The following is a 27,507-nucleotide window of genomic DNA, read 5'->3' as shown; positions in this document are numbered from 1 at the left end:
AGCATCAATTGAAATGCAGTTTGAATGCAATGTAGAGCTTCCAATTGCTGCTTCAGAAAGTGTTATGCTGAATCTGGAACACTTTGCATAATTTAATTAATTATGCCACTAAAACCTGATTTTCTCTCAATTTAAAGCAAACAGCTTTTATGAGGGTGAACTGCAGCACCCAGGGATATCAGGTGTCCAAGCTTTTAATCCTATTACAAAGACTTGACAACCACTGATGGAAACTGGAAAAACATAAGCCTCCAGCAGGGCAACAAGTGAAGAGGAAGAAGGCAACAGATTTTTAATACTCTTTGAAACCACTGTACGCATTAAATCAAAATCAAATGTAAAAAGTGACAGAACTGGTAGCTTGCACTTAGTTGTGCAGACGGTGAGTAGTGCCTAAGGAATAACACTTATTTCGCTTTGACATTAATGAAAATAACTGTTTCCTCTAAGAGGAAAATTGTTCTGCTTAACAAACATAAGAAAAACACAGCAAATGGCCAAGACTATTTGTATCTGTGTCTGTCCACTTAAAGTGTTCAGGAGTGCAACAGCCTGTAGTTTGAAAGTGGTTTCTAATGTTATGGATTGGATTCTGTCTATGACTCATTTTCCTTGTAAACAAATCTTGACAGAGGATGCCAGGGTACAAGTATTAAAGAATCTGTCTCTGACTAAACGCTAGCCTCGATACTTCGCTTTCTGAAGCTTGTCTTCTCTCTTTCAATTTATTATTTGAGTTGATATCACTCTAAAACAATAGACACGGTAATTTTGAGGCAGAAAGGAGTACTGATTTAGAAGAGCTCTAATTTGTGAGCCACATAAGCAGTGCCATAATTGGCAATGTATGACTGACCGTGCAAAATTCTGTGACCAGGTTAGGAAGGTTCACAGCAGAATTGACTCCATCTCCATATCGAACATCAGTGTGTAACATGAAATTAACTGTACTGTAGAAGATCTTGCTAATAAATAGGGAAAATGTCTTATTACTGGGAATTCGCCAGCCCTATAAAGTGCAAAAATCTTCCTTGCTTACACTATTAACAAATATTCATATAATTACTAATTTATATTTATGTATTAGGTATATTTTTATATATATATATGACATTTGAATGTCATAATGTTTTGATGGGAAAGTACAAAACAATAAGCTTAAAGGATTTGTAAAATGGCAACCTTGTTAAGAATACTATAACTTTACATGTAAATTAGAGAACATTGCTGTAACTCTGAAATACATTTTAAAAGCATAGCTTTTTATATCTCTGGTTTTTATCATGAAAAACAAATAAATGTCAAAAAAAGGAATTTTCAGTGGATGGTGAAGATGGGAGAGTTTGTAGCTACAAAACCAAGACATTCTGGCCCAGATTCATGTTACTTAAGCTATCTAAGTCTAAGCCATTTGTAAAATCTTCTGCAGTTACTGTACAGATGAAGGCATGCCCAGAGGCCATTCATTCCATTTGTCTCTTGCGGTCTTTCCCTCTTCGTTTCATTTGGGCATTACCTGATCACCAGGCAGAGCTGACTTCATCTGAATCACAGTGCAATCACACTTGTGCTAAACTAGCGAGCATAGCGGGCCTTTGCTGCCTTCACATTAGCCACAGCAGGACAGACAGTACCACCTCCAGCATGAAACTAGAGCAAGATGGACAAGCAGTGTGTGCTCCACTGCAAGATCTGCTAGAACAAAGTTCTCTCTTCAACTTTTCTTAACATGCAAAAAGTAAGATTGGGCTTGTTCCTGCTTAGTATTTGACGTTGTGTAGTCAGATTTCGGGTGGTTGTTTTTTAATAAAGCCCTAAGTTCCATAAAAACAGCTTTATTATTTTAGGGACACATGCCCTAAGATGAGCTGAGTGACCATTTGGAGCTACCTGTTTTCCGTTGCTGAATCTGCATTGACACCCACATTTTGGCTAAAATTAAATGAAGTGAACTCGCTTCTTTTGTTTAGCTCTCATTTCCAGGGTCGTATTTTTTAGTAGAAGTATATTCAAAATAAGAGAAATGTATATGTCACAGTGGCAAAAAGCAGAAAATTGGAGAAGAGAAAATTAGAAGGAAAAGAAATATTTTCCGAGCTAAGCTTTAGCTCCTTCGATTATGTATGTGTATGAAAGTAGGTTCATGGTTTTTTGAGTCTTTGGGTTTTCAAAATAAAGAAAACGTTCACTTATCAGAGGTGATGAGATTCAAATCATGTATTAACCAGCTCAACTATGTACACTGCATAAAGGTTATGACAATTTCTTGTAAAATAATAAAAGTATCTCATATAATTGATTCTTTTCATTGTTTCATAAAATTGCTTTGTTTGAGTGTGGGAGAGTTTGGACTGAATTTTCATTACCTACTTCTGAACAATTTACACTGGGATTGAGACAGTATTGAGCTAATGAGTTAGAATTTATATTGAGCCTTAACTGTCTTCATGAAGTAATTTTAGGGAAAGAAAATCATGGCAATACTGAAGTATTTTTCATTATAAACTATGTTGTACAGCTTTTACAATCAGGTTTTAATAGATCTAGAGAAATTAAATTGGAATTCTACCAACTTCTGTGCTTTTGTCATCCCACAAAAATGATGTTAAAGAATGTCAAGACTGATGTGCTAATCTTGTTTCTACTGAAGTAAGGAGGAGGTGGTATTAGTCCTGTTGGGTTTTAGGCCTTGTTGTTCGTTAAGTAGTAAGATGCATATAGAAAAACATTCAGAAATATGCACTTTTCTCTAATCCCTAATACTAAATAGAAATTGGGTATAGATTAAATAGGTCTTGTCTGATGTTATCCTAAAGTCCTTATCAAGAAAAATTCCCATGAAAACAGTAGAAACTTTCAAAGTCAGGAGGGTGAATTGTGCTCTATATGAAAAAGGAAGCAATCATATATTGCTGATGCATATATTAATACTGCTGAGAGTGCATGCATATATACATATTTATTAATATATTCAAACATTGTTTATTGATTGTATATGGTAAATAAACTCATACAATGAGTGTACAGATTACTTTGTATGTGTAAACATACATATACTCAATCTCAGCATTATACATAAATATGTACCATGAGTACTATAAGTCAACCAGTTGGAAGATTTTAAACTTTTCATTCTATGCAAATGTACACATTAATAATGTTATATGACTTTTTAGTATTGTCCTTTAGTTGTATCCTTTTGTTTAATTCTGTGGGTATTTTTTATGAGGAGGTCTGCAATAGTGAAAAAGGTTATTTCTCAAATATATGAATTACTGCTCGTCTCAACACTTTATTTGTCAACATTCTTCCTTGCTCTTAGTCTGTTCCACTACCAGAAGACTGCAGGAATCAATTAATAATCCCTTATATTTTAATTAATAATATGAAATAAAAATTGAATGTGCCAACTAGAATCGTCAGCCAAGCACATATACATGCATCTTGGTGCCTTCAATAAATTAATTTTTTACTTACTTCCTATGTTTATTTATTCACAAATACAAGAAGAAATATGAATGTAGTTTAAATTTTAATTGGCATAACAGGCAATATTTTTTTTTAGATATTTTGGAGGCAAAATATTATTTCATGTGTAAAACAAATGCCATATATACTTTTACTTGCTAAGAATGGCAAAAGTTTATTTAAAATACACATCAAACACAAACTTAATGTGAAAGAGCACAACTATAATACCTTTAGGTTTGTGTTCTAATTCCTAATTGTAAAAAGTTATCCTTACATATCTTTTTCAGAGGGTGGAAAAAAAAACAAAACAAAAGTCCTTCCCCCAATCCACATATTAAAAAAAAAAAAAAGCCACTTGCAAAAAAGGTTAAATTGCTGGCCTTGCTTGCAAATTCAGACATTAAAAATTTGGAGTCTTCCTTCATCCAAATAATATATATTCATTCCCCACAGGCAGCAGTGATGGTTCTTGGGATAAAGAAAAACTTCAGTCTCCCCCCACCCAAGGATCACAGGCCTCTGTTAACCACCCCAACTTGCCTGGACAGCATAGTGTTCCAGTTAGCCATCCTCTCAACCCTCTTCAACAGAACCACCTTCTGCCAAATGGTACGGGTTGACATCTTTCAGCACTAACATCAGCAGTTTTCCAATTCCTGTCTTTATTTTGTGTTTATATAAATAGGCTATGAAAAAAACAAAGATGTGGGGAATATTGAAATACTTCCTTTAAAGTATTAAGCAGGGGAAGCGGAGACAATAAAGAACAAAAACATATGCAATAAAATTGATACTTAAAATAACTGCTAACCTGTGCATCAGTGGCATAATAATGCATTGCTAAGGCACCTTACAGCAGATATTAAAAAAGATAATAAACAGCCATTGCTTAGCAATGATATCATACATTACACGGATATGAACAAACTAAGAGGTGTAATAGCCTCTCCTTGTGGCTAGAAACCCTCCATGGTTGCTAGTGATTTACCCATGCATATCCTGGAAGAGAACTGACATATAGCTACTTTGTCCTGCAATGTGAACCATCTTGTCACCCATCACTTGAATATTGTCCATCAGGAGAAAAAAAGACCATGTTTTAAAAAGATGCATAAACCTATTTCCTCTTTTTTTTTTTTTTTTTCCCCCACCAGGATTGGAACTTCCTTTTATGATGATGCCCCACCCATTAATTCCCGTGAGCCTACCTCCAGCATCTGTCACGATGGCAATGAGCCAGATGAATCACCTTAGTACCATCGCCAACATGGCAGCAGCAGCACAAGTGCAGAGTCCTCCATCCAGAGTTGAGACATCTGTTATTAAGGTAACTATATAAAAATAAAAGTCTAGCACACTCACAGTTGTCATAAATACTGTAAAGGTGGGTAGGTGTCAGGTGTTACAAGGTAAGTCATAAAGTCAATATATACGAGAAACCCAACTGTAGTGGGCTGTTGGCAGCCAGTGTTATCTTCTCAGTTCTCTTCCCCCTCTCTAAATAAGTTTAATACTTGAACAATGTTCAAGTTGAAGCATTTTCGTACAGAATACACAGCTTTCTGATTTCTCGTATTTCATAGTCTGTAATCAAATGGCAATGTTCCTCAAGATATCAAGGAAGAAATTATTCCTTTTTTAAATTAGAAGAGACTGCTCTTCCATCTTTTAAATCTAAGCATTTGAATTGAAATGCTGTGAATTATCTGAAGAAGGCTGAAAGGCTTGATACTAATTTGCAGAACCTAAATTGCCAAATCCCAGAACAGAATGGAATGCAGTTGCATAGAACAAACCTAGTAATCTGCAGGCCAGAACTGTAGTAATGTAGAGATATCTCAAAAATATCTGACATCTGAAATTGTCTACCCATTTGAGGTTTTGTTTACTGCCTGTAACTAAACTAATCTGCTTATAGAGGTATTTAGCAGAGGCATGGAGTCTTCTCTCCTTCTGGCTGAAGATGATCTGCTTTAATTTTAAAAGTTTCTCCCTTACCCTTATTGATAATTTGATTTGACATTTATTCAGATATCCACATTTTACCTGTTACCCTTCTTTAGTTCTAATAGGTGAGATACAGAAAGTAAACAAAACTTTTGTGCTTTTATGCAATGTTCATATGTTAGACATGCAAAGTCAAGCTTATTTCGTATTTTAGGGCCATGTGGGAAATCTGTCCAAACTCCTTTGACAAAAAATGGGTAAATTTAAAATCTCTTGGACCTTCAAATTAAGAGTTGCAAAAGTTTTGAAGTTCATGATGATTTAACCAGAGTGACTTCAGGTCTGACTTTATAGAGGCATTCAATATGCATATACTTCTGTCCTTTTTAACCTAACAAGCCGAGAATCATAAAAAACTATTCAGTTAAAAGTCAACAAATCTATGTTGCTGTTGATCTAGATAAATATGGCCTGGTGACCTAATTTAGGTACCTGCACTTTCAAATGTAGGATCTGCTTTGGAGACCTTCACTGGCATCCCTTTCTCACCTTTGATGACATGGGGAGTTAAGACATTGGTTTGAGAAGAATTGGGTTTTTATATCTTCTTCTATGTCAGCAAGGCTAGATTCCACCCCTAATGTCCATCTTGGTCATATCTTGGGAATATAAACACTCTGCTGCTAAGTGTTTGATTACATGGTGATTTCTGCACCTTTGTTTTTCTGTTTTCACTTGAGCAGTATTTAGTAAGAATTACATGATACTAAAGTACTCTGGAACGTACATGGTGCTCTATTTCATTCTAAATTTATTTCCTTAATTGGAACAGTGACCACTGGTATTACAGAGGTATCTAAAAAATGAAGATTGGGATGGAGCACATGCTAAATGGCACCTGACAAGTATGAATTTCTATGGCAACAAAACTTTGTTTTCACTAATTTTCCTTCTGTTTTCCCTTCTTTATTTTTCTGTGAGCTAGTTGATTTCATATGTAAGAGTACAACATTTGACCTTCATGAGCATTGGTGACCTTCTGTTTCTAAACTTTGACAAGCTGACTTCTAGCTTTTCAAAAAGCCACTGTTTTACAATCTAGTTCTAACTATTAAAGTTGCCTAAATTCCTGTGGCCTACATTTAAAGATGTCTATGGGAGCATACCGCAACGTAACCTCTGATCTTTGTCTTCAGTTACCAAAAGCAGGTACATTTGAAGTACAACATAGCTCCTAGGCTATGTAAAAAGGGTTTTCTTTTGTGGAAAGCAGGTCCTGGTGTGTTCACAGATCTCATCCAATTGTGGGAACATTGCTGGATCCAGGAAGCAGTTAACTGAGAAGTACTCCTGGCTCATCTGATATAAACCTGTCTAGTTAAAAGTGTTAGACCATGAAAGGGAGACTCTGTCAACATGTAACTAATTATTTTAACCATAGGCAGTGCCATACCAGAAAATTTTCCTTATCCCGGAATTCCTTAACTTCTTAACAAGTTCACTCTTGCAGCTCGTCTAGTTGGAAAGATAGTTTTGTTATAATCTAGGGGAAGATTTTGAAAGTACCTAGCAATTTTGGTTCCCTGTTTGAAACATTTTAGCAGCACTTTGTAACGGGAAATTTTTTTTTTTTTCAAAATCTTGCTTATATAGGCATTTGTTTGTATTAATAATCTACACTATCTACCTCTGCCATTTCTGAAAATTCAACTATCCCATATTCATGCTAATAAAATCTTCATCATAGCTTCCAACTTTTGCATAGCTCCTGGCATAACATCTTGTGCAAGTTATTTAATAAACCAGGTTTTCTCTTCTCATCTGATTTGCACATAACCATAAATTAAAAGATGTGGATTTACAGTGAAGTGGTTTTAAATGGCCAAATTAACCTAAGTTCTGTTTAGAAAAGTGTGCTCACTCAAGGGTAAAATATAAATTTTTTGAAGTTTGCATGATTAAGTTGGAGTTTTGAGGCATTTATGTAGAACCTGATGGAGACACTACCTAAGTGTTACTGTGACTTCTTCAGCCAAGGCCTGTGACATATTGCCCACAATACCTTTGTTCTACAGGTAAATACATAAACACAAGTGTTAATCTGCCATCAAAATGACTTCTAAATGTAAGATCTTGCTGCACATAGTTATTTCAATAATACTGTAAGGGCTAAGGAACTCACTCTTACAGGACTGTCCTACTATCTCCTTCAGCCCCATTGTGGTACAATGTATGTCTAGATTTACATCCTCTGGTTTTGGCTATGGCGGATGAATATAGTCATGTGGGTAGAGATAGCATGGCCAACTAATTATGTTCCTATTTTTTAATACTGCACAGGATCAAAACATAAACCCCAGCAACATAAAAGTATGAGGTCATTGTTAGGGGGATTTTCTTCCCATGAGCATGGACATAATGTCACTGGCAATTTACCTGTTCCTCACTAGGCGTAGTCAGAGGCTGTGATTTTAGTGTCCATTGAATTATACACACTGAGTAGTTGAGCAGGAAACTCTCTAATCAGCAAACTTTTTGAACCTTTTATTGGCAATGTAAAGTTTATGAATTATAAATTATACTACAATCAAAATAAATATCTTAGAGAATAGATGTGAGTGAGAAGGTCAAACCTCCTTTTTCTTTATTTTTACAGGAATGAATAAATAGTGCAGTTGCTGTCTTTCACAAAACTGTTATTAGAATCACATCTTCCTTTTTCTTACTGTAACATTTTTAGACTTTTGGGGTTTGTTTTCATTATCTTCTGGCTCATTTTTTTAACCCTAATTTTACTTAAATACTTTTCCTCAGTGACAATGTTTCCAGAAGTTGATTTGAAAAGTTTGTAAATCACTCATCTTGGAGTTCATAGTTGTAACCTGAAATGACAGTGTAGATTTGAAATTAGAGTACAGGATGTTTACAAGTTTAAACTCTGCTTGAAAGTTAGAAGACCTATGAGAAATTTCTACTCTGAAAAGTAAATCAATAGTAACCTTATCCAATTAAATAACAAAGAACAAAATTAAGTCTTAGAAAGTCTGAGTCTTCAGATTATAAACAACCTGGTTCATTGGAGAGAAGAATTGCCTTTGTGAGCGGTGCCACAGTCGATGACTTGCTGACCTTTCCTTCCAATTCACTGAGTTCACAGTTAGTGCTGTTATCTTTAAACACACAAAGCTTCAAATGCCTTTCTATTACTGGGCAATAATTCATTTCTTCATGATAAGAAGTTGGAATAAAGCTGAGATCATGTACTAACGAAACATTTTATTCTGCTATGTTCCGGAGATGAGACAAAGACAAAATTGCAAGGGAAGCCTTACAAAGCAACACCTTAGATTTGGCAGTGAACTCTGAGCTCTAAAATCTTCAGAATTATATTTCAGAAGAGTGTTGTGCCCTTTTGAACATGAGACGAACATTAGATGTCTTTTTGTAATGGAATGTTTAGATATATGAGTTGGATGAATAAGAGGAGAGGAACAACAAGCAGGGACAGCAGATTGTGACAGCAATGAATTGCAGTGAGTGTGACAGCTGTGACCTGGGGATGCTTTAGACATGAGGTGGCTTTCATCACCTGCCCATGGTTTCAAAGGCTCAGCTTGTTAGCAGTTTCACTACATAATTTTTTTCACTCAGCAGAAAGATATATGAAAATATAAAGGACATACCTCATATTAATAGCAACTTGAAATAATTCTACATTGTAAAAGTTAGAACAGAGCAGCATGCCAGCATCAAAAATTGCACTATATCCATATAATGTTACTAATACTTATAGAAAGAATTAAGAATAAAGCAGAAGAAACCAATACCTACAGCTGAGAAAGTGACTAGTGGCACAGTAGTTTTCCACTGCATATTAAATAAATACATGAGGCTAAATTTTGCTAATTCTCTAAATATATCACTGTACTTGTTGTGTTATACTTGTTTATAACTTGTTTATAGATGGATAGATAGGTAGATAGATAGATAGATATCTTCTTGTTATCCGATAGCAGAAATTTACTATTAATTTATTTAACCAAGATAGCTACTGACATTTTTTTTTTAAAAAGTAACTCAGTTTATAGGCCTATTCTGACATGAAATTTTATTTTAACATTCGTTCACTTTTTCATTGGCCATATGTGTGTGTTCCTATTGATGTAATCTAATGTTCATATATTTTTCATCTATAATTGTTGCCAAAAAGTCCAATAATAGACAAGAAGAAGAAATATGACACTGCCATACAGAAATGATGGAACAGAGTACATTTAAATGTCTCATGTCAGAGTGGTGGTGAGCAAATTCAGAGAGTGAACCTGAAAGGAAATGGACTCTAAAAGGAAAATGAGCAAGTTGACTTCATGGAGGGGGTGGGCAGCAAAGGGACTGTAGAAGCTTCAGCTTAAGTCTTCTGTATCTGCTGTGTGAGCAGCCTTGAGTTTAGTGCAGACTTTTAATACCAAAAGATACTGGCTATCATAAGGTGTTTCAGTGTAGAAGAGTTTACCGATAACCTGTTTTCCAGTAAGAGAAATTATGACTTTTTTTTTATACGTTTAGATAAAGTATTTCTCAAAATTGTCTGGCACACCATCCGGTAGAGACAGGAGCCATAGGAAGCACCTTGAAAGTGCAATTAGACATTCTGGATAGAAAACCCTTCCACTTTGCTGCTATTACCAACAAAGCAGAATTTTCCTGTAATATAAACTTGAGAAAACTGCCAGAATGGTCAACGTATCAGATGTTACTGTAAAATCTTTAGATATGACTGTCTTCATGGATTGAGTAAAATTACATCCAAAATCTATGTCAAAAGACCATCAATGAATTTCAGAAGATGTAAGACTAACATTAGGAAATTCCAGAATGCCTCTACAACCTGAATGTGACAGCATTCCATCCACGTATTACAGTGCAATTTTAATTTCACAACCACATACTGTATTTTTCCACAGAACCCCCACCTCATTCAGTGAATGGCTAGTTTTTCTGTATTTGATTATTTTTTTTTTTAAATCAGTGTCTGGCCCAGTCTTATTTAACTTATGTTTTCTGAATCCTGTGTCGAAGTCAAAAGTTTTCTATGGACATTTCTGTGCCTTACAGGAAAAGTATTATGCAAACAGGGGTAGATATGTATTTGCACCATTCCTATGAAGCTGGGTATGCTATACCCATTTTACTGAAAGGGAATGAGAGTAAAATTAATCATATCCCAAATTGGCAAAATGCCCTTCTTGGATGCCCAACCTGAAAAATGTCTGACTTTTCACATAGCCTATTATTTCTAGAGACATTTGTGCATGAAAAATAGAAATTTTGACATTACTTTAAAGTGATTTTATTGAATGCATAGAAAAATATACTATACACAAGTGCATGAAGAATGAAGCCACTTTCATTTCCTCATTATCTGATACATGAAGTAAAATCAAGTTTTCTTCATATAAGGAGAAATTTGATTTAATATAAAACATTTAAATAGTAAAAAGTAATTACTCTACAGTAACTATTCTAGAATAAAAATAAGACTGTCAGCTCCTAAAACATCTGTTTTACATATTGGGAAAGCAAACATGAAAATTATGATATACCTATAAAATCTGAAGTATATTATAAATCAAATTAATACTTCATTTTAATCTTTTCATGACTGCAGAAATATGATACCTTAAATTATTTGTATGAATGTGCACATAACAAAGTTAATCTCCAGGTTAGAATTATTTATTTATTTATTTATTTATTTATGTTAATATAAATATGTATATGCACACTTACTTCTGTTTCTTCCTTTAGCATTATAAGATTTTGGGTGAAAGTGTAGCTGAATTCCTTTATTAAGGCTTAATCATCTTTGTATTAGAGGACCCTGTGTCCCACCTCATTAATATAGTTCTACCTATATGATTAAAATTATTCGTTTTAACTTCTAATACAGTTTTTTTTATAATTAACTTAGAGGGTGGCAAATGCATATCTTGTAGGTTGTAACTTGGAATAATGTCCTTTTTTAATAATATAAGATCGTATTACTTATTTTAACATGTGTTTTTCTGAAGTGCAGTTTGAAGCTAATAGCAGCCATATGCTCATAGGAATGAATGTGTGTCATGTAAAATAGATACCTACAGATAGCACATGAGAAGGTAGTACAAATTTTTTTGTTTGGTAATCTGCGTATTCACATGTGTAACAGGGAACTATGTATGTGGTGTAAAACTAATTTGATGCAGAATGGCCATGAGGCCAGTTACAAGAGATGGGATTAATTTTGCTGTCTTCTAGGGCATAATTCATGGGACCTATTTTAGATAACTACTTTAGAGTGAGGTGAGTTGTACCTTGGCAATGTAAATGTATGTGTAAAAAATGAGCCTAGGGTGACTAGCTCAGATGTGGGCATTTGTACTATAGACAACAACATCTAGTCAGATGAATTCTTGGTGTTTGGCTGCATGTATGGTTTGGATTGACTTTGAGGGATGAATTCCTAGTGATGCTTCTTAAGCTTGAATGGCTGCTTTTCAAGTAAGACTAGATTTCCAAAAGAGGAGAGAAAAAAAAAAAAAGAAAAAAAGCAGGAAAAGTCCGTCCAACTTGCCAGTAAGAAATTACTCATTCAGTTTGAAGAGGTTTTTGCATGTCTATGTTTGCATGTTACATGGGAGTTTTAGTATAACTTAGAAGGATGTTTTGTTTATTAGGCCAAATACTCATTTAGAAGGCAAAATGTAATTTATAAATTCAATTGAAAGGATACACATAAAAAAAGCAGCTCCAAAATAGTCAGGACATTTTTACGACAATCCACAAAATCCAGAATTCTGTACTGTGAGGCTCTGTGGCACTTCGGGGAATGATCCTGCTTCTTCAGGATTCCAAACTGTCACCTTGGATGCTACTATAGTTTCACCAGTACAGCCAGGCTCACTCTTGGTATTGACAGGCATCTACTTTTGTTTACTTGATTGTTTGCTTGCTTGTTTTTAATCTCCGTAATGGCCCAATCCTGTGAAACTCACTTCCTGGCTAGGCCACTGTACTTTACGTACTGCCCATGATTTCGAAGGATTTGGTTCTCCGTTGTTGTTGAAGTACTGTTAAAAGATTAGTTGGGAGTCTCCTGTTTGGAGTTCCTGTCAGTGAAGTGCTGCTGATATTCCCAATAATGCGACAGAAAACAGGGCAATAAAAATCAAGCAAATCCATAGTCTTTGTCTGTTGATCTCTTTCTACATTTTATGCTATCATTTATCAGTATTCTTGTGATGGGATCAGCAAGATAGAATCAAAGACAACTGCAGATGTAAAAGTAAAACAGAAATCAAATTAACTTAAATTGGTCCAAAAGATAAGTAAGTTCAAGATATTCACAAAGAGAGAAAAAAAAATCTTACGCAAATATCAAGGAATATGTTCTTTATAAGAAATAGATCTACTATTTAAAAGAATAGTGCAATTAATGACAACACAAAACATTTGAAATCTTGAATTTTGATTTGGGTTAGAAGTGTATCTGTAAGAACAAGGTGAGAAAGATAACATGCGCATCAGTGGGAAGTTAGCAAGAGCTTTAGCAAGCTAGTGGTAGTATGCAAATAAGGAAATATAAATGAAAATGTATAACATTCAGTCAGTTTGATAACACACACTTTATAGTGTGGAAGTTAGGAAGTAATTATTAGCCCAAGTCATCTTGTAATTCTTAGGACTAAACATTAATTTGGAGTATCATAGTGCTTTAGACTAAAGCTGAAGGAAAAATGAAACTGTAAAGGGAAAATATCCTGTTTTCAGGGAATACAAAGATACCCAAGTAATTAACTTCTTCCATTCATTCAACTAATACAATGTCAAGTAAGTATGCCATTTTCCAAGAAAGCCGCTCCTGGAACACTTCTCACATGAGTTCAAAATAGGTCAGTAAGGAATTGAAGAGTAAGAAGTCTGTGTTTTGGTCATTGTGAAAGAGGTTTTTATAATTTTACCACAAAAAGGTGTGGAAGCCAGGTGCCTTCCCAGAAAGTTCAGAATATTATAAACTATTCCTGATTAAAAGCTTAAAAGCTTTTTTTTTTTTTTTTTTTTTTTTAAATTAACAATGTATGAAACAGTGTGTCATATATCCTTTCCCTCAGTATGAAGTTACTTAAGCTATTGAAAAGTATGATACTGAAAATAAGTTATTTTATCCTGTGCACTTCAGTGACTTAAAGCACAAATGTCCTTAAAGGAGTTTGTTCAACACTGAAGAGCATCAAGACAGCTGAATAGTTTTAAAAGTGATATACATCTGCAGCTATACTTAGTTGCATGTGTAGAGCTCAGTCCATGACAAAAAACTATGACTAAGCCCAAGAGGTGAGTCTTACAGAGAAGCACACTAGAGCAAAGGAGAAAGCTGAGACTGAAGATACTCATAGGAGAGAAATACGCAGGAGATGAAAGCTGTGCATGCAAAACTGGTTGGTTATTGGAAGTAGGCATATTCAAACTTTTTCAGAAAGATTCTGGAATTTTGTCACTAAGGAACAGGAATGGCAAAGAATCAAGAATGTTTGTGGAAAGACTGAGGTGGTGAGAACCTAGAAGATACCACTTCCTTGTCTGTCTTCTTAGGAGCAGAGGGATTAATACTACATGTGTTACCTGAAATGTCTTCTCTTTGATAGTGATATAGGGACCAACAGCTGAACTCCATCAGCTTTACATTCTGGTATATTTTTGAGGAAGACTATTGGTAATGAGGCACTTTTCAAACAATGAAAACATGCTGCTGGAGCAGAAAAAGAGGCAAAAAAAGAGATTAATATTAAATAGCTACCTTTGTGACCTGGTAAGAAGAAAAAACATACATGATACAAGGACAAAGGTATTGATGGTCTTCTGGATACCATTACTGATACATTAAGATAAATCTTAATAGGAAGTTACTTAGAAGGAACTTTTGGAATAAGATTTTAGAGTATGGTCTTTGCATCCATGCAAAGAGCTGTTTGAAAAATGTAGAAAAATGTTGGTAAGTACATCAAGACACCTCTGTTTTACTTGGAGAGACTGAGACAGTATTACATTGTGGATAATATATGGTATTCTGAACAAAATCGGAGTGTTTTCTAATTATAAACACAACTTCAATCTCATAGGTTAAAATGTCTGACAGTTAAAATCTTTGACCTGTTCTTTACAAGATTAAAAAAACCCCAGTGTCACAGGAACAATTCTGCTATTTATGAAAGGATTTGATATTGAGGGTGTCTAACTTGTAATGTCAGTGGAGTAAGAGTATGAAAAAGTTACGTGTCAGATTCTTAAATGCTTGGGATTCATGATTTGGATCAGATTGTAAAGAGCAACATGATAAGGCATGCTTCAAATTTGGCCCTTAAGGGTGTATTGTCCATTGCTTAGTATAGCCTCCAGTTCTGATGGCTAATTGAGAGTCTTACCAATTTTGAAAAATTGGTTGACCATATGTTAAATTACTACATATGCCCTAAATTGTTCAGTCTACTTTTTACTTGTGAGTACCTGTAGAAACAAATAGGGAAGCAAAAAATGGAGAAAAAAGGTAGGTAGTGAGGGTTATGTTTTACAAGAAATAAAGAATTCCATATTCCTTTTTTTTTTCTAGTGAATATTGTCAGTAGAGTTTTGGGAGCTATTCAGCTCATCAGCCAGTAAGTGCAAGGATAGTGTTTGGCATCCTGCTGCCACTCCAGAAGGCAGCACATCTTTTGTAGGTCCTGACAGCCTTGTGTGGACATCTCAGAACCTTTCAGTGGCTCAAATGGCTCAAATGTGAGCAGCTGAATTGAGCTTCAGGTATCTGGTTTTGGAGGAAGCTCCACTGACTTTATTGTCTATATCTCAGTTGATTGAAATGGGAGACAACTTAGATTCAAGGTGGGCCCCTGTGTGTAGTATCCCAGATACAGGTGTCTCTGAAGTTTTATCTGTAGCTCATGTGTCAAAACTCTATTTAGATACTTACATTCAGATGGGTTGATTTCAAACTGAACCCTGCATAGTTTCCTCCTTATATTTAATTTTAGCAAAGTCACTCAGATTTTATTTGTTTGTTTGTTGGGAGACAACCAGCCTAATTACAGTACAAGCCAACACCAGATTCTCTAGAGATATCTTCAATTAAGTGGAATTAAGTTTGTCCTGGGAGTAGACAAGTTTTAGGAAAGATGTTGGACAGTGGACAGTGTCCTAGCTGATTTTTATTGCCAGGATTATAATGCAGTAAATTCTGTTTCTTTGCTGTGTCATGTAGACTTACTTGTACAAAAGTGGCATTTTGCAGAAGTTACAAAATAGCTCTGATCATCTGAGTTATTTACTGCACACATTTTTGCACATTCCCTTTTTTGAAAAATTTTAAATCTAAATGTACAGTTAATATTTTACCACAGACAAAATCCGTCTTTTCTACACAAAATCTCTAGAAGAGGAAGACAGCTTATATTGATATTCCAGCACCATTAGTTTATCACTGTGACTTTTTAGAGCTACAGAGTATTTCAATTTATTATTAGTAACATTTCCATTTATTATCGCAGATAGTTTTGATAAGGACAAAAAATTGCTGTGGACTATATTATTGATTGTGGAATTATGAAGCAAGGATATAAAAATTAGTTATTAAATTAATTTATTTTCCATTTCTGCATAGTTCGATCCCATGTTTTATTGGGGTTAAAGGGTATTTTACAAATGAATTGATAAAGCCAGCATATATAGTTTTCTCATAGAGTTTGTCTGCTATGTTGTATGATATGTGAATAAAACTCATTATCTATTTTGTTTGTGTAGTAATTATATTTTGTTGTCCTGTGCATTCCTTTTGCTCTCTCCATCTCATAATACGTGCTGTAAAAGCACACATAAATAAATAGGATAAACAAATTAAGCTGTTTAAATAAATTAATTTACTCTGCAGCTCTGTATTCAAATCTTATGTGCTCACTGGATTTCATTTTAATGAAACCCTTCTAAGAACAATACATTGTATGCCAAACAGTGAAATTATATATTAAATGAATTATTAAATATACTGTGTTCCAATTTATACCAAATCTGTACGCTATGTATGCTTAAGTCCTCCTAAATCTAAAGAAATAAATCTTCTGCATTCTGAAAACATCTGCATTATAATCCTGCTCTTGAATACTCGGTTCATGGACATATAAACACAATCAAAGTCAAAATAAGCCTAGAGCTATGATGCAGTTAAACTATCCTCATCAATGTTTTTGACTTAAAAACCTGAGACTATTAAAGTGGAATCCACTTAAATGGCTTGAAACATTGCTCTGAAAGGTCTTCTCCCACTGCATCAATAGGCCCATTGAATCCCTTTGCAGTCAAGATCTCAAATTTAGCAAATATTTATTATGAAGCTTATGTGGAACAAATCTATTGATTACTATAGATGGTCATGTTGCTAAGTTTCATAGGAACACATTCAGAGAAATAAATGTTCACCTAGCTGCTGTGCATGAAAAATAATGACTGCTGCAAAAGCAATTTGCTGTGTGAGGAATGTGATGCTCTTTTCAGGAAAACTTTTAGGCATTTGCAGCAGCAAGTTTTCATATGTGTTACATACTAATTGTATTATTTCATTACCGAAAGCTTTTAGTGAGTTGCATGTATACAGTTGGGATTTTTGATTGTTGTTTTTGGTTTCGGTTGGTTGTTTTTTTTCATTAGGAGCCACTATTTCAATTATCAAAAGGAAAAAATAATCCAACAACCATAAACCCCCTGTTTTAACATTTTCAGTCCCTCCAATAGATTTCCCTTATAGGAACTATTTCTTTTTATCACTATTCACCCAAACCAAGCTAACTCACACATATTTTAGCAATGGCATAGTCTTGGGAGCTATTAGCAATAGAAAGGACACTGCAGGGGAAGAGAGATAATTTTCTGGAAAGGGCTATTCTGCACTCAGCTCCCTTTGTTTATTGTTTCTGTCAAAGTTCTATGTAAATATCAGATACATCTATCTGCTACATACTGATCTCACATCGCACAAGTGCAGTTCAAACCATCACAGTGCTCATGCTCTAATTTTCAAAATCAGGAAACATCTTGAAGTACATCATAGCTCCTCCTGGCTACCATGCCAGGCTTTCCCCCTGGGTAGAAAACCATGAATGGGCATTTTTCCCCATTTTGAAGTAGTGATATGACCAGTGATATGGCCACACTCTTCCAAAAAGTGTGGTTCATTCCAGGTTTGTGCTCCGTGGTATAAACAGATATTTGGACTTCCATCAGCCATGTTTCTGGTAGGGAGATTAAATTTTATTGATGATCCGTAGCAGTTCCGTAAGATCTCATTGCTCAAGAAGCCTCTTGGGAATTAGAATATGGAGTGAAATTCAGCTTAAACTAAAACAACAGTGTCTAGTCTTCATTTATTTACAAAAGTACATCATTCCTCATCCTGTAAGGCTAGAGTCTGTAAGCCAAAATGTGTATTTCCAATTCAACAGCATGCTGATAGAAGTGAGGGAAAAAAAAAAAAAAAACAAAAGCAAACCAACAACCTTATTTTTGTAAGTAGTCCAGAAGGCAGTTTAAAAGCCTGACAGGATGAGCAGCGCTCACATTGCATATTAAAGCGTAAGGTCTAATGTCCTAAAATTGCCAAGTTTCCTTCGAGAATATTCTGCAAATCCTGGACACCTCAAGAAGGGAAAGAATAGGTTGTACTTTAGGGAGAGATGCAGTTTAGGAAAGTGACGTTTGGAAACAGAGGTTTAGTTTAACATTGCCTTTTTTTTGCAATTATTTTTTTGTGGGGTCTAGGAACGTGTTCCAGACAGCCCTTCTCCTGCTCCTTCTCTTGAAGAGGGCCGAAGACCTGGCAGCCATCCATCCTCTCATCGAAGCAGCAGTGTGTCCAGCTCTCCTGCACGGACCGAGAGCTCTTCAGACAGAATCCGTAGGTCACATTCTTCTCCTTGTCACCACTTTAAATTTGATTAGGTGCAGCTGGTTTTTCTAATCAAAATGCCCTCATCTTAAATAGATCTCATATGTATCATGTTCGGAAGTTCAGCTGCAATAACTATCTCCCGACATTATGTTCCCCAGTTTACAGTATCATAATATCTGATGCTACATTAACGGGTACTGATATAAACTGCCATCATGTCATATTAAACATAAAGATATGAGCTATGAAATACAGAATTGCAGCCGGGAAGCAATTTGCTAGATTAGTTTTAGAACCGAACATATAGTGTAAACATTTTTTAAAGAAATTGAGTTTTATTTAATCTGGTTACTCTGGTTTGATTTCTAAATTGAATCTGACTTCATAGCAGCATTTTACATGGTGGAATGGCTTGGTAAAGAGAAGAATTAGGTTAAATAAATTAAAAAATGTGCATGCTTTATAAATTTTTTAAATATAAAAATTTGTAATGGTAAAGAAATACGATACAGAGAATATTATCACCTCATAGGTCACAAGGGGTGGAGAGAAATTAAACCATAGTGTCTCAGAGTGATACCATTTTTATCAAGGCTCCATATACAGGATGTAAATTGCACGTCAAAGACCCTGAATTCTATGATATTCCAGTGCAACAACCTGGAAATTAAGGTTTAAAACAGATATTATTTTTTTGATACTTACTTAAATTCATATTACACTTGTCCATTCCTTTTATTATTGTTCCGTTTCAGGTTTTCGTGCTTTTAAGGCATCTTTCCACAATGGAATTTGTCAGTAGGCAAAACTGGAGGATTTGGCGTGCAGATAAAAGGCCGTGAAATAGCTATATGAAATACGTAGTCATGTTGATTAGATGCAGTACATGTGTCTTTTAGACTGCTTCCTTTCAGGCTCTCCGCAGACTCAGGAAGCTGGCTCTTCATTGACCTTCAGATGAAAGATCTTTCATTACTATGTGATGAAAAATGACTTACCAAAGAAAAGAAATGAGGCCTGAGCATGAAAAGCTGAAAATACTGTTTTCTTATCACTTGGACTATTCAGAGTGCATCCCATATACTGTGACCTATCTACTTCCCAAGGCTCGACCCATGAGCATTTCCTTATATTTTCCCTCCCCTGTCCAGCTGAGGAGGGGGAGTGATAGACCAGCTTTGGTGGGCACCTGGCATTCAGCCAGGGTCAACCCACCACAGAGTTGGTACTTAAAGTTCTGGAAAAAAACCTCTCAACCCTGGAATTTTAGTATTTTTTTTTTTTTAATTGATTGAGTAGTATCTTATTTACAGCCATTGAAGACCTTTTCCTTTGGTGTCTAAATAAAAAAAGTAAATTAAATTAAATTGAGAGGTACTTACTGTTTTTTCTAGGGAATGACTTTTTTTTTTTTTTTTTTTAAATAAATGGTCCTATTCAGCTTACTCTGCTTACTTACTGGCAGAGAGGAGTGGGACCTTTGCACATTGTTTCTTCCAATGTGAGCATAACAGAGTTCCTTAAATACTGGATCACTTCAGTAACTTATTTGTTTATAAAATAACTCTTTTTGTCTCCTTATCTGATTTGTTAACATCACACCTGATTCTTAAGTACATCTGGTATTGTGGTGCCAGCAAGAGTAAGAAGGCTACTACAGAAATATGGGTTACATATGAAAGAATGCTTTACTGAAAATGGTATAAGCCTCTTGCAATTACAATTTTTGAAGAAAAAAGCATAGGGATATAATCTTATATGGGTGTCTGAGGTGTGTTTGAGACTTGTGAAGGTCTGTCTGAGAACTGTTGGAAAGAGCTTTCCAAGCTATCTGATGAGGAAATAAGCAATTCCACTGTTGCACAGTGTATTTTGAAAAACAGTGTTTATCACCGGGAAAGCTACAGTGCTTAATTTAAGGAAGTTAGGGACTGCATATTAGGAATGCTAATATACAAGAGGTTTTGTACAGCTATCAAAAAAAAAAAAAATCAGTAAGTATCTCACGTAGAACCTTCTATGCTTTTCTGGTTTGCTTAATTTTTTTTCAGTTCTTGTCAAATAAACAAGAAAATGTTTGCAAATATCCAACTTTGTCCAAAAAATGCTGAACTCTTCTTTTAAAATGAGTTGTTTTAAACCAGAACTAACAGGAAGAAACTCTCCCACTGTGTGGATACTGATATCACTAATTAAGTAACTTTGTGATTGTTAGAGTTCTTGTATAATTAAGAGGAAGACTATATAAAATAAGGACAAAAGTGTATTGTTAATATGTCAGCTGATGTTCTTTCTGCCTGCGCTTGTGTCTAGCAGCTGTCCATCAGAACGGGCTATCTATGAACCAAATGCTGATGGGTTTGTCACCTAATGTCCTGCCTGGACCTAAGGAGGGTGATCTGGCTGGTCATGACGTGGGACATGAGACAAAAAGAATACACATTGAGAAAGGTAATACAAACATTATAATTCTACCATTTCAGTGTAAAACAAGTATTGTCTTAACAGCTAAATAGTATTATAATTGTGATTTTTATTTTTTTAATTGGGATTTTTTTGTTTCACAAATTAAATTACAACAGGATGATAGCTTTCTTTATTACAAAGAAGGATGAGTGAAAAACAGTTTTACATTACTATTGTGTCTCTGACCCTTCTACAACACTGTTTAGGTATTAAGTTTCTGTCTCCATCCAGTTGACTTTAATGACCTACTTCCCAAAGGGACTGAGCACCGTGAAAATTAGTCCATGTGTGCAAAAAGGAAAAAGGCTAATACCAAGCCATTAAATTAGGGAATTGCATAAAATGAGGCTGGTACACATTATATAATGGGATTTAAATTTAATTGAGTATATGACCAAAGTGTTTGATCTAGGTGAATAGTCCACATGCACTTATGCTGATTATGACACCATTTCATCTCTGTTGGTATTCAAAGTTAAGTTCCTGTTCAGGGTTGTTACAGGGGATTTTGGAGGGGTGGTGGTGGAATTTTAAAAGGTGCGTTTCATGTTATATTTACTTAATATATATGAATTTTATGTATTATAGACTAGAAATATCTTGGTTAAAGAAAGGTTAGAAATATGACATATTCTTTGAAAAAATATTCTTTGGACTTACCAGAAAAATCAGTTTTTTGAGCACAGCGAGAGGAAAAGTAAAAGGTATAATAGCCAGACATTGAAACACAGCCGCAGAAAATCCTGCAGCAATGAAGATTTCAGAATAAGACATTTTGTGCCGTATTTTAATAGCTATAAGACGATGCCTTCTCTGTCTTATGTTTGAACAGTGAGATATAAAAAAGAATCAAAATCTGGACAATTCTATTCTGGACAGGTGGCATTTTTAATAGGATTACCAGAAAAATTAATGGAAACAACATTTCTTTTATATAAACCATTTAGTTTGGTTCATTGCACACACAACCTGTTAAAGCTTATACTATGCCCTCACTCAGCCCCTGCAAATTGTATCCCTGCTGGGAAGTATGATGTGATCAAATAGCTTTGTTTTGAATGTCCATAAATGATTTTATTTCAGCCTTTGAAGTTACTCATTTAAGTGTAATCAGACTGGTAAACCCTGCAAAGAGAAGTACATAGTAAGAATTGCTACTATTTTTGCATGTCATTCAGGTTTTTTAAAGTCTTTGTTTATAATGGTGCCCCAAATGTATTTTCCGATCTGTTGCCAGTTCACGTTTTTTGCAAGATACGTTCTCAGTAAAACTGCTGAGAATTCTCTTTTTTTCTCAGTCCTTGTTTAGGTCAAACCTTCTATTTTTTGTTCTTTTTTCCCCCTCTGTTCCAGCCTACTGAATTAATGGTAAATATTCATGGGCTATCTAGATTGATAGGGTATACTAAATTAAAAATTGTTTTCTGTCATGACTACATTTATCATGTCTCTCATACCAATCTTGCAACTTTAATACTAATCTAATCTGTATTAAAACATGTGATTTAACTTATAGATGTTTTTGAAGATAGTAATTATCTACTTCTGTCACTGTGAGCTTGCAATCAGATTTCCAAACTGTTGCTTACCATGGCAAAGCAGTCAGAATGCAACCCTATTTAAAAATGTGAACAAACACATGTAGGTGGTGGAACCTTCATCATGTGATTCAAAAGAAAAAATAAGAGAGGAAAAGAGAAGTTCTGAATATGTATCATGAAGCATTTCAACATTATTGTATTTTCTTCTAAGCCACTTTTGTTGGCAGAAATCTATCAGCTGCAACTAAAATGTCTTTTAACTGAACCTGGGAAATCCCGCCTGTTAAGAAGGCCCTGTATTTTCTCCTCTTCTCTCCCATGCAAAAAGGAAAAGTCCAAAAATCTCTGAAGTGATCTGAGATCAGGGAAAAATTATTGACAGTCAACAGAGATTTTAAAGGGGGAGCAAGGTTCTAACACCAGCAACTGATCAACATACTAAATTTTGAAAAGACTTAGCATATGTCAGAGGGGTGAGTCATTTGTCTGACCTGGTCTATGAATTGGATACAGCAAAGAAAATACCATTTATCTGTTATAAACATAAACCAAAGGAGCTAATTTACCCAGTCCATGCAACACAGTGTAGCATACTTAGAAAGAGTTCATTGGCACTTGCAAACTGAGTAACAGTTTGAGGGTATTCAGTCTTTCAAAGATCATATGAATTTCTATCCAAAATTCAGACAGAAATAGTGGCAGAAATGAGTTCATTTTACTGGGGTGTTTTAAGCTGCCAATAAATCTCTTGTGCAGTTTCCTTTGAAGGTATTTTATTTGCCTTTAGACTGTCTTCAAAATCTGTCCTCAGGTTCTGGTGTATGCAGCCTTGAGTGCCCTCACCTTCCATTGGAGTCAGGTTGTCATGCCACCAAGAATCAAATTAGGTTCTATGGTCTGATTAGCTGCCTGTTAAAACTTGGAAGTTTGCATCAGGCTCTGGGTCAGTATTTGTTGCAGGAAAACAGGAAGAGTTTCTATTCTCAATGACCATATGTAAACCGTGGGTGTTGGGAACATTTTCCAGCTGCTGACTCCAGATGTGCAACTTGGCCATGTCCTAGCTTCGTGCTGGGGCAAGACCCAACATACACATCTGAAGTTCCACCCACTCCCTGGGTTCCATGAGAAGAAAACTTAGGTTTGATAAGGGTTATATTGTGGTCCAGCCAGGTTCCTAGTCTGGACTAGGGATGACTGCAGGAGACACTGCAGAGCACTTCTGCCCCACACTGTATGACCAGAGAAGTCAAGTCACCTAGATTTCCAGGATTTTTTCCTTACTAGAGAATAGCAGATTTCCCAATTTTACTGAAAGTGGGCTGTAGAACTGTAAATGATCCTGGGAAGAAGGAGGTAAGTTCAAGTACACAATGTTAGTTCAAGTACTTGACAGCCATTATCAAAACTGAGTATCTAATTTTGTAACCTGTAATTATGGACTATTTGATGATGCACATTTGGTTTTATTAGGTCAGATTTCACAAGAAGGATTTAAGTGAAGTATAGGAGTCACGTTAGAAAAGATCCATGCATTTTTTTACGCTAAAATCAAGGCTCTGAGTCTTTTCAGATAAAGTAAATTTTCTATGACTCAAACAGTTCACTCTAGATTGTTCCTCAGTCCTGGTGAGGTATATTTTATCACTTATCCTGCTGAGCTGTTATCTGAGGTTCTGCAGATCTCCCAGTCTGATGTTTTTGATGTTTTTTATGGGGCTGAATACTTGTTCAGCTTTTCAGTGGTAAATCTAGAAATAGCATAGGGAGGAGGAACTAGTGGAGAACCTAAGGAGTAGACTGCTTAATCCTGATCCTCTTCTTGCTCATTGATCTGAAGTGTTTCAGCAAGAGTTCAAAATATCAATGGCTTAAAAGTTGAACACACACCCATTGGAGATGTGGATCCTAATTCCTTGTGGGCAGAAGAGAGAATTGAACTTGTGAGACATTTCCTGAGCAGTATCCTTAATCACTGTGCTTTGTGTAAAGGAGGGAAGTATATTTTGCCATCGTCCCTTTTCCCTTATGACCCAGACTCTGGTCATGTGGGGTTGGCAAGGTAGAATTTATAGTTCAGTCCTATTGCCAGAGTTCATCTGTTTACTGGCTCCAGATAGCTGCATATAATTTTCTGTTGACTGTAGGCACACTATATTTCTACTTGTTAACTTCATTAGATCCCAGTTTGCAGCACCTGGTTTGGGAAATGTTAAGTGATGTTGGAGGCAGTGGCCGCTCATAACACCACTTAACTGGTACCTGCCTAGCAATACCTACCCTATAGACTATGCAGGAATGTAAGACCCAGCTAACTGCAGCCCAAGATTCCCTTCTAGGGGACAAACACCTAAAAGTTAGTTGCTTTAACACCAAATTTAGATGCTTAAGTGTTTTATTGGATCTGGCCCTAGGGCATCAGATTAGAATTTTCTGTCTGCATCAATTTATATTTTTTTAGATTGACACCAACAGCAAATGAAGCCTGAATGTCATGCTTACATTTTAAATTGAATATGTTATTTGAGGTGTTATGGGAAGGACACTCTCTTGTTGAAAATGTGCATGCTGTTTTCTGTAACAAAATATAAAATATTCACCATGTTCACAAAAGAAGCTAAACTATTTATTTCAGAAAAGCTTTTAAACTATGATATTAATGGAAATTTCTTAAGTAATTTTCAGATAATCAACAATAACTGCTTCTAGAGTACTATGATAGCAGCAATTAAGGTATAACTTTATCAAATTCACATATTAAATAGTCCCAGTCTTTCTCTCTGTTTTTATTTTATGTCCCCCTGTAGAGATGTGAGCAATCTTAGACCCCTGGCTAATGTCTTATAAAATAGAATATTAAAATTTCAAAATATCCTTAGTGCAAAATGGAAAACAATTTAAATATTCCAAAGTTATAATTAGAATTGTATTTTCCTGTTAGCAGTTATACATCAAAAAGGGAACTAATGATAAATATGTCATTCTATATAGTTAGATATTTATTCTACATTATCAGCAGTATTTTTTAATAATATATACATAGTATAAATATATATTAAGCATGCTTATTCAATTTAATAAACATAGAAACACATACGTTTTTATAAATATGAAAGACTCAAAGGAAGTTTTAGCATCAACAAAGATTCTCTTCTACCTGAGCTGTCCTCTAGCAAAGTCAGCAAACAAATGATCTGGAACTTTGCTTAAATTCTGTTTCTGGTCTGTGTTATGATTTTAGTTAGTTCTCTGGGAAAGACCTTTTTTAAACAGAGAAATTTTCATGCACAGTTCTGCTGTCCAGCTGCTTGTGTAAACATATTTTTTCTGTTCATTTTCATTTTTGTATACATACACAGACACACACACAAAGAGGTACTTTTATAACATGTTTATTTGACTGAGTATTGCATTTTAATGTAACAAGAAGAATACAAACAGACCTTGATTGGTATCTATATGCAAATATATTTATAGTTAACACATTTCAGGTCTACATTCTCACTTCACTTCTCAAATGTTACCTGTTCAATCTTAATATATTAGTTTGTAATTCCTTAAGATGCTGAGTTCAGGCTATGTATTTGTACAACATTTTGGACATTGTGGAAGTGATGTTGATTTGAGCTTTAAATACTTCTCAAACCCTAAACAGATTGTAGTCAAATTTGTAACCTATGACAGATAAAATAAAGATCTACTGAATGAAAGTTTTGAGAAAGCCGGTATCACCAAAGTAACCTTTTGACACTCTGGTTGTTGATGTGTCTTTTCACTCAGCCCAAGAGACTCAAGAATGCTTAAAGTACATTAAAAGCTATTACAGTTAATGGACTACAAAGGTGAAAAATGAAATTGCAAGTTTTTTCTTATTGGGTCATTATTTACTAAGAAGCTAGAAAACGTCTATTATTGTTGCTTAGAACACACTGAAGCCTTTCATATTATTGATTAGGTTATGAATCGTATGTATATGCAGGAAGGATTGCAAAGGTAGTACAAACTTCTGGAAGTTGTTTTTAGCAAAATATTGAATAAGAGTATTTCTAGAGACTTTCACTAATCTGTCCTCCAATGAGGCAGTTCTACGGACTTGTTTGCTACTAGGGACCTTTATTCTGCTAGGGTAGTAGTAGATTTGACACAATTTATGAGAGATTTGCTGTACAGTTTTCACTTGACAGATATGTGTGCATCAGTTCCAAAACATCCCAGGCAAACTGGACTCATTGCAGCCCAATTGCACATAAGCATACTGGCTATTCTATATTTACAGTGACTCTAATGCATCTTGGACATATCTGACTTTCTGAATATGCTCAAAGGAGTTACGTGTGCACAAAAGATTTGATGTATTCTCAATCTATTGAAAACTCTGCATGTACAATTCCTCTGTGCCTTGTGCCCCAAACATTTCCCAAAAGGTACTTTTTTCTTTTGTTTCTTTTTTTTTTTTCATCTTTCTTTTCAGTGGTCATTAAGTGTCCTTCATGTAATAGACCTTAGAATGGTCTTCATAGTCTTTGATGGTCTTTATTACATATGAGGGAATGGGAGCTAAAAACCCCCTTGAAAGAGTTTGTGTGCTCATTTTCATTTTTATAATGAATTGTTAAACAGAAGATGTAATGGTAATTGATAAGATGTTAGAAAGGACTTCTTTTATCATGCTACCACATTGCAGTTTTTTAATCATTAGCTCCCTTTGTGTTTGCTGCTAGGAAAGATATGTTATAGGGAATGAAGTTATGGCTGTTCCCACTAAGTGGGGATATGTCCTGTGGCAGCATGAAGATGACCAGACAAATACGGTTCTGTTTCTTTAAAGTTTTTTTATTTATTTTTAGTTTTCCATTTTGATAGTTAAAAGAAATGCTTTGGCAGGAGAAGAAAAAAATACATGATATGTCAAGCTGATCTAGAATTTAATTCTGAAGACATTAGGAAACACACAATTGTTTTGTGAATTTAAAGGGAATATAGAGTCATACGTACTCTTCCTGAAAACACACATAAGTGAATGCCCTGGCTTTAATGGAAGAAAACATTTATCTCCTAGGCTTTATTTGTACCACTTTATTCTTATGGTTACTGTTACAAAAAAGAGGGCTT

General features: G+C 35.0%; 1 protein-coding gene across 1 annotated transcript in view; it reads left to right on the top strand.

Moving 5' to 3' along the window:
* The window catches only part of DACH1 (dachshund family transcription factor 1), a 334,323-nt gene that overhangs the window by 243,759 nt on the left and 63,057 nt on the right, over positions 1 to 27,507 (top strand). The window contains 3 exon segments of the mRNA XM_035892376.1: positions 3,925 to 4,080; positions 4,626 to 4,798; positions 18,259 to 18,394. Of these exon segments, the coding sequence (XP_035748269.1) occupies positions 3,925 to 4,080; positions 4,626 to 4,798; positions 18,259 to 18,394 (465 nt within the window).

The sequence above is a fragment of the Egretta garzetta genome, unplaced genomic scaffold, assembly GCF_000687185.1.
Source record: "Egretta garzetta isolate BGI_Z169 unplaced genomic scaffold, ASM68718v1 scaffold524, whole genome shotgun sequence".
Taxonomy (NCBI): Eukaryota; Metazoa; Chordata; class Aves; order Pelecaniformes; family Ardeidae; genus Egretta; species Egretta garzetta.
This window is presented reverse-complemented; position numbering and strand designations above follow the sequence as displayed.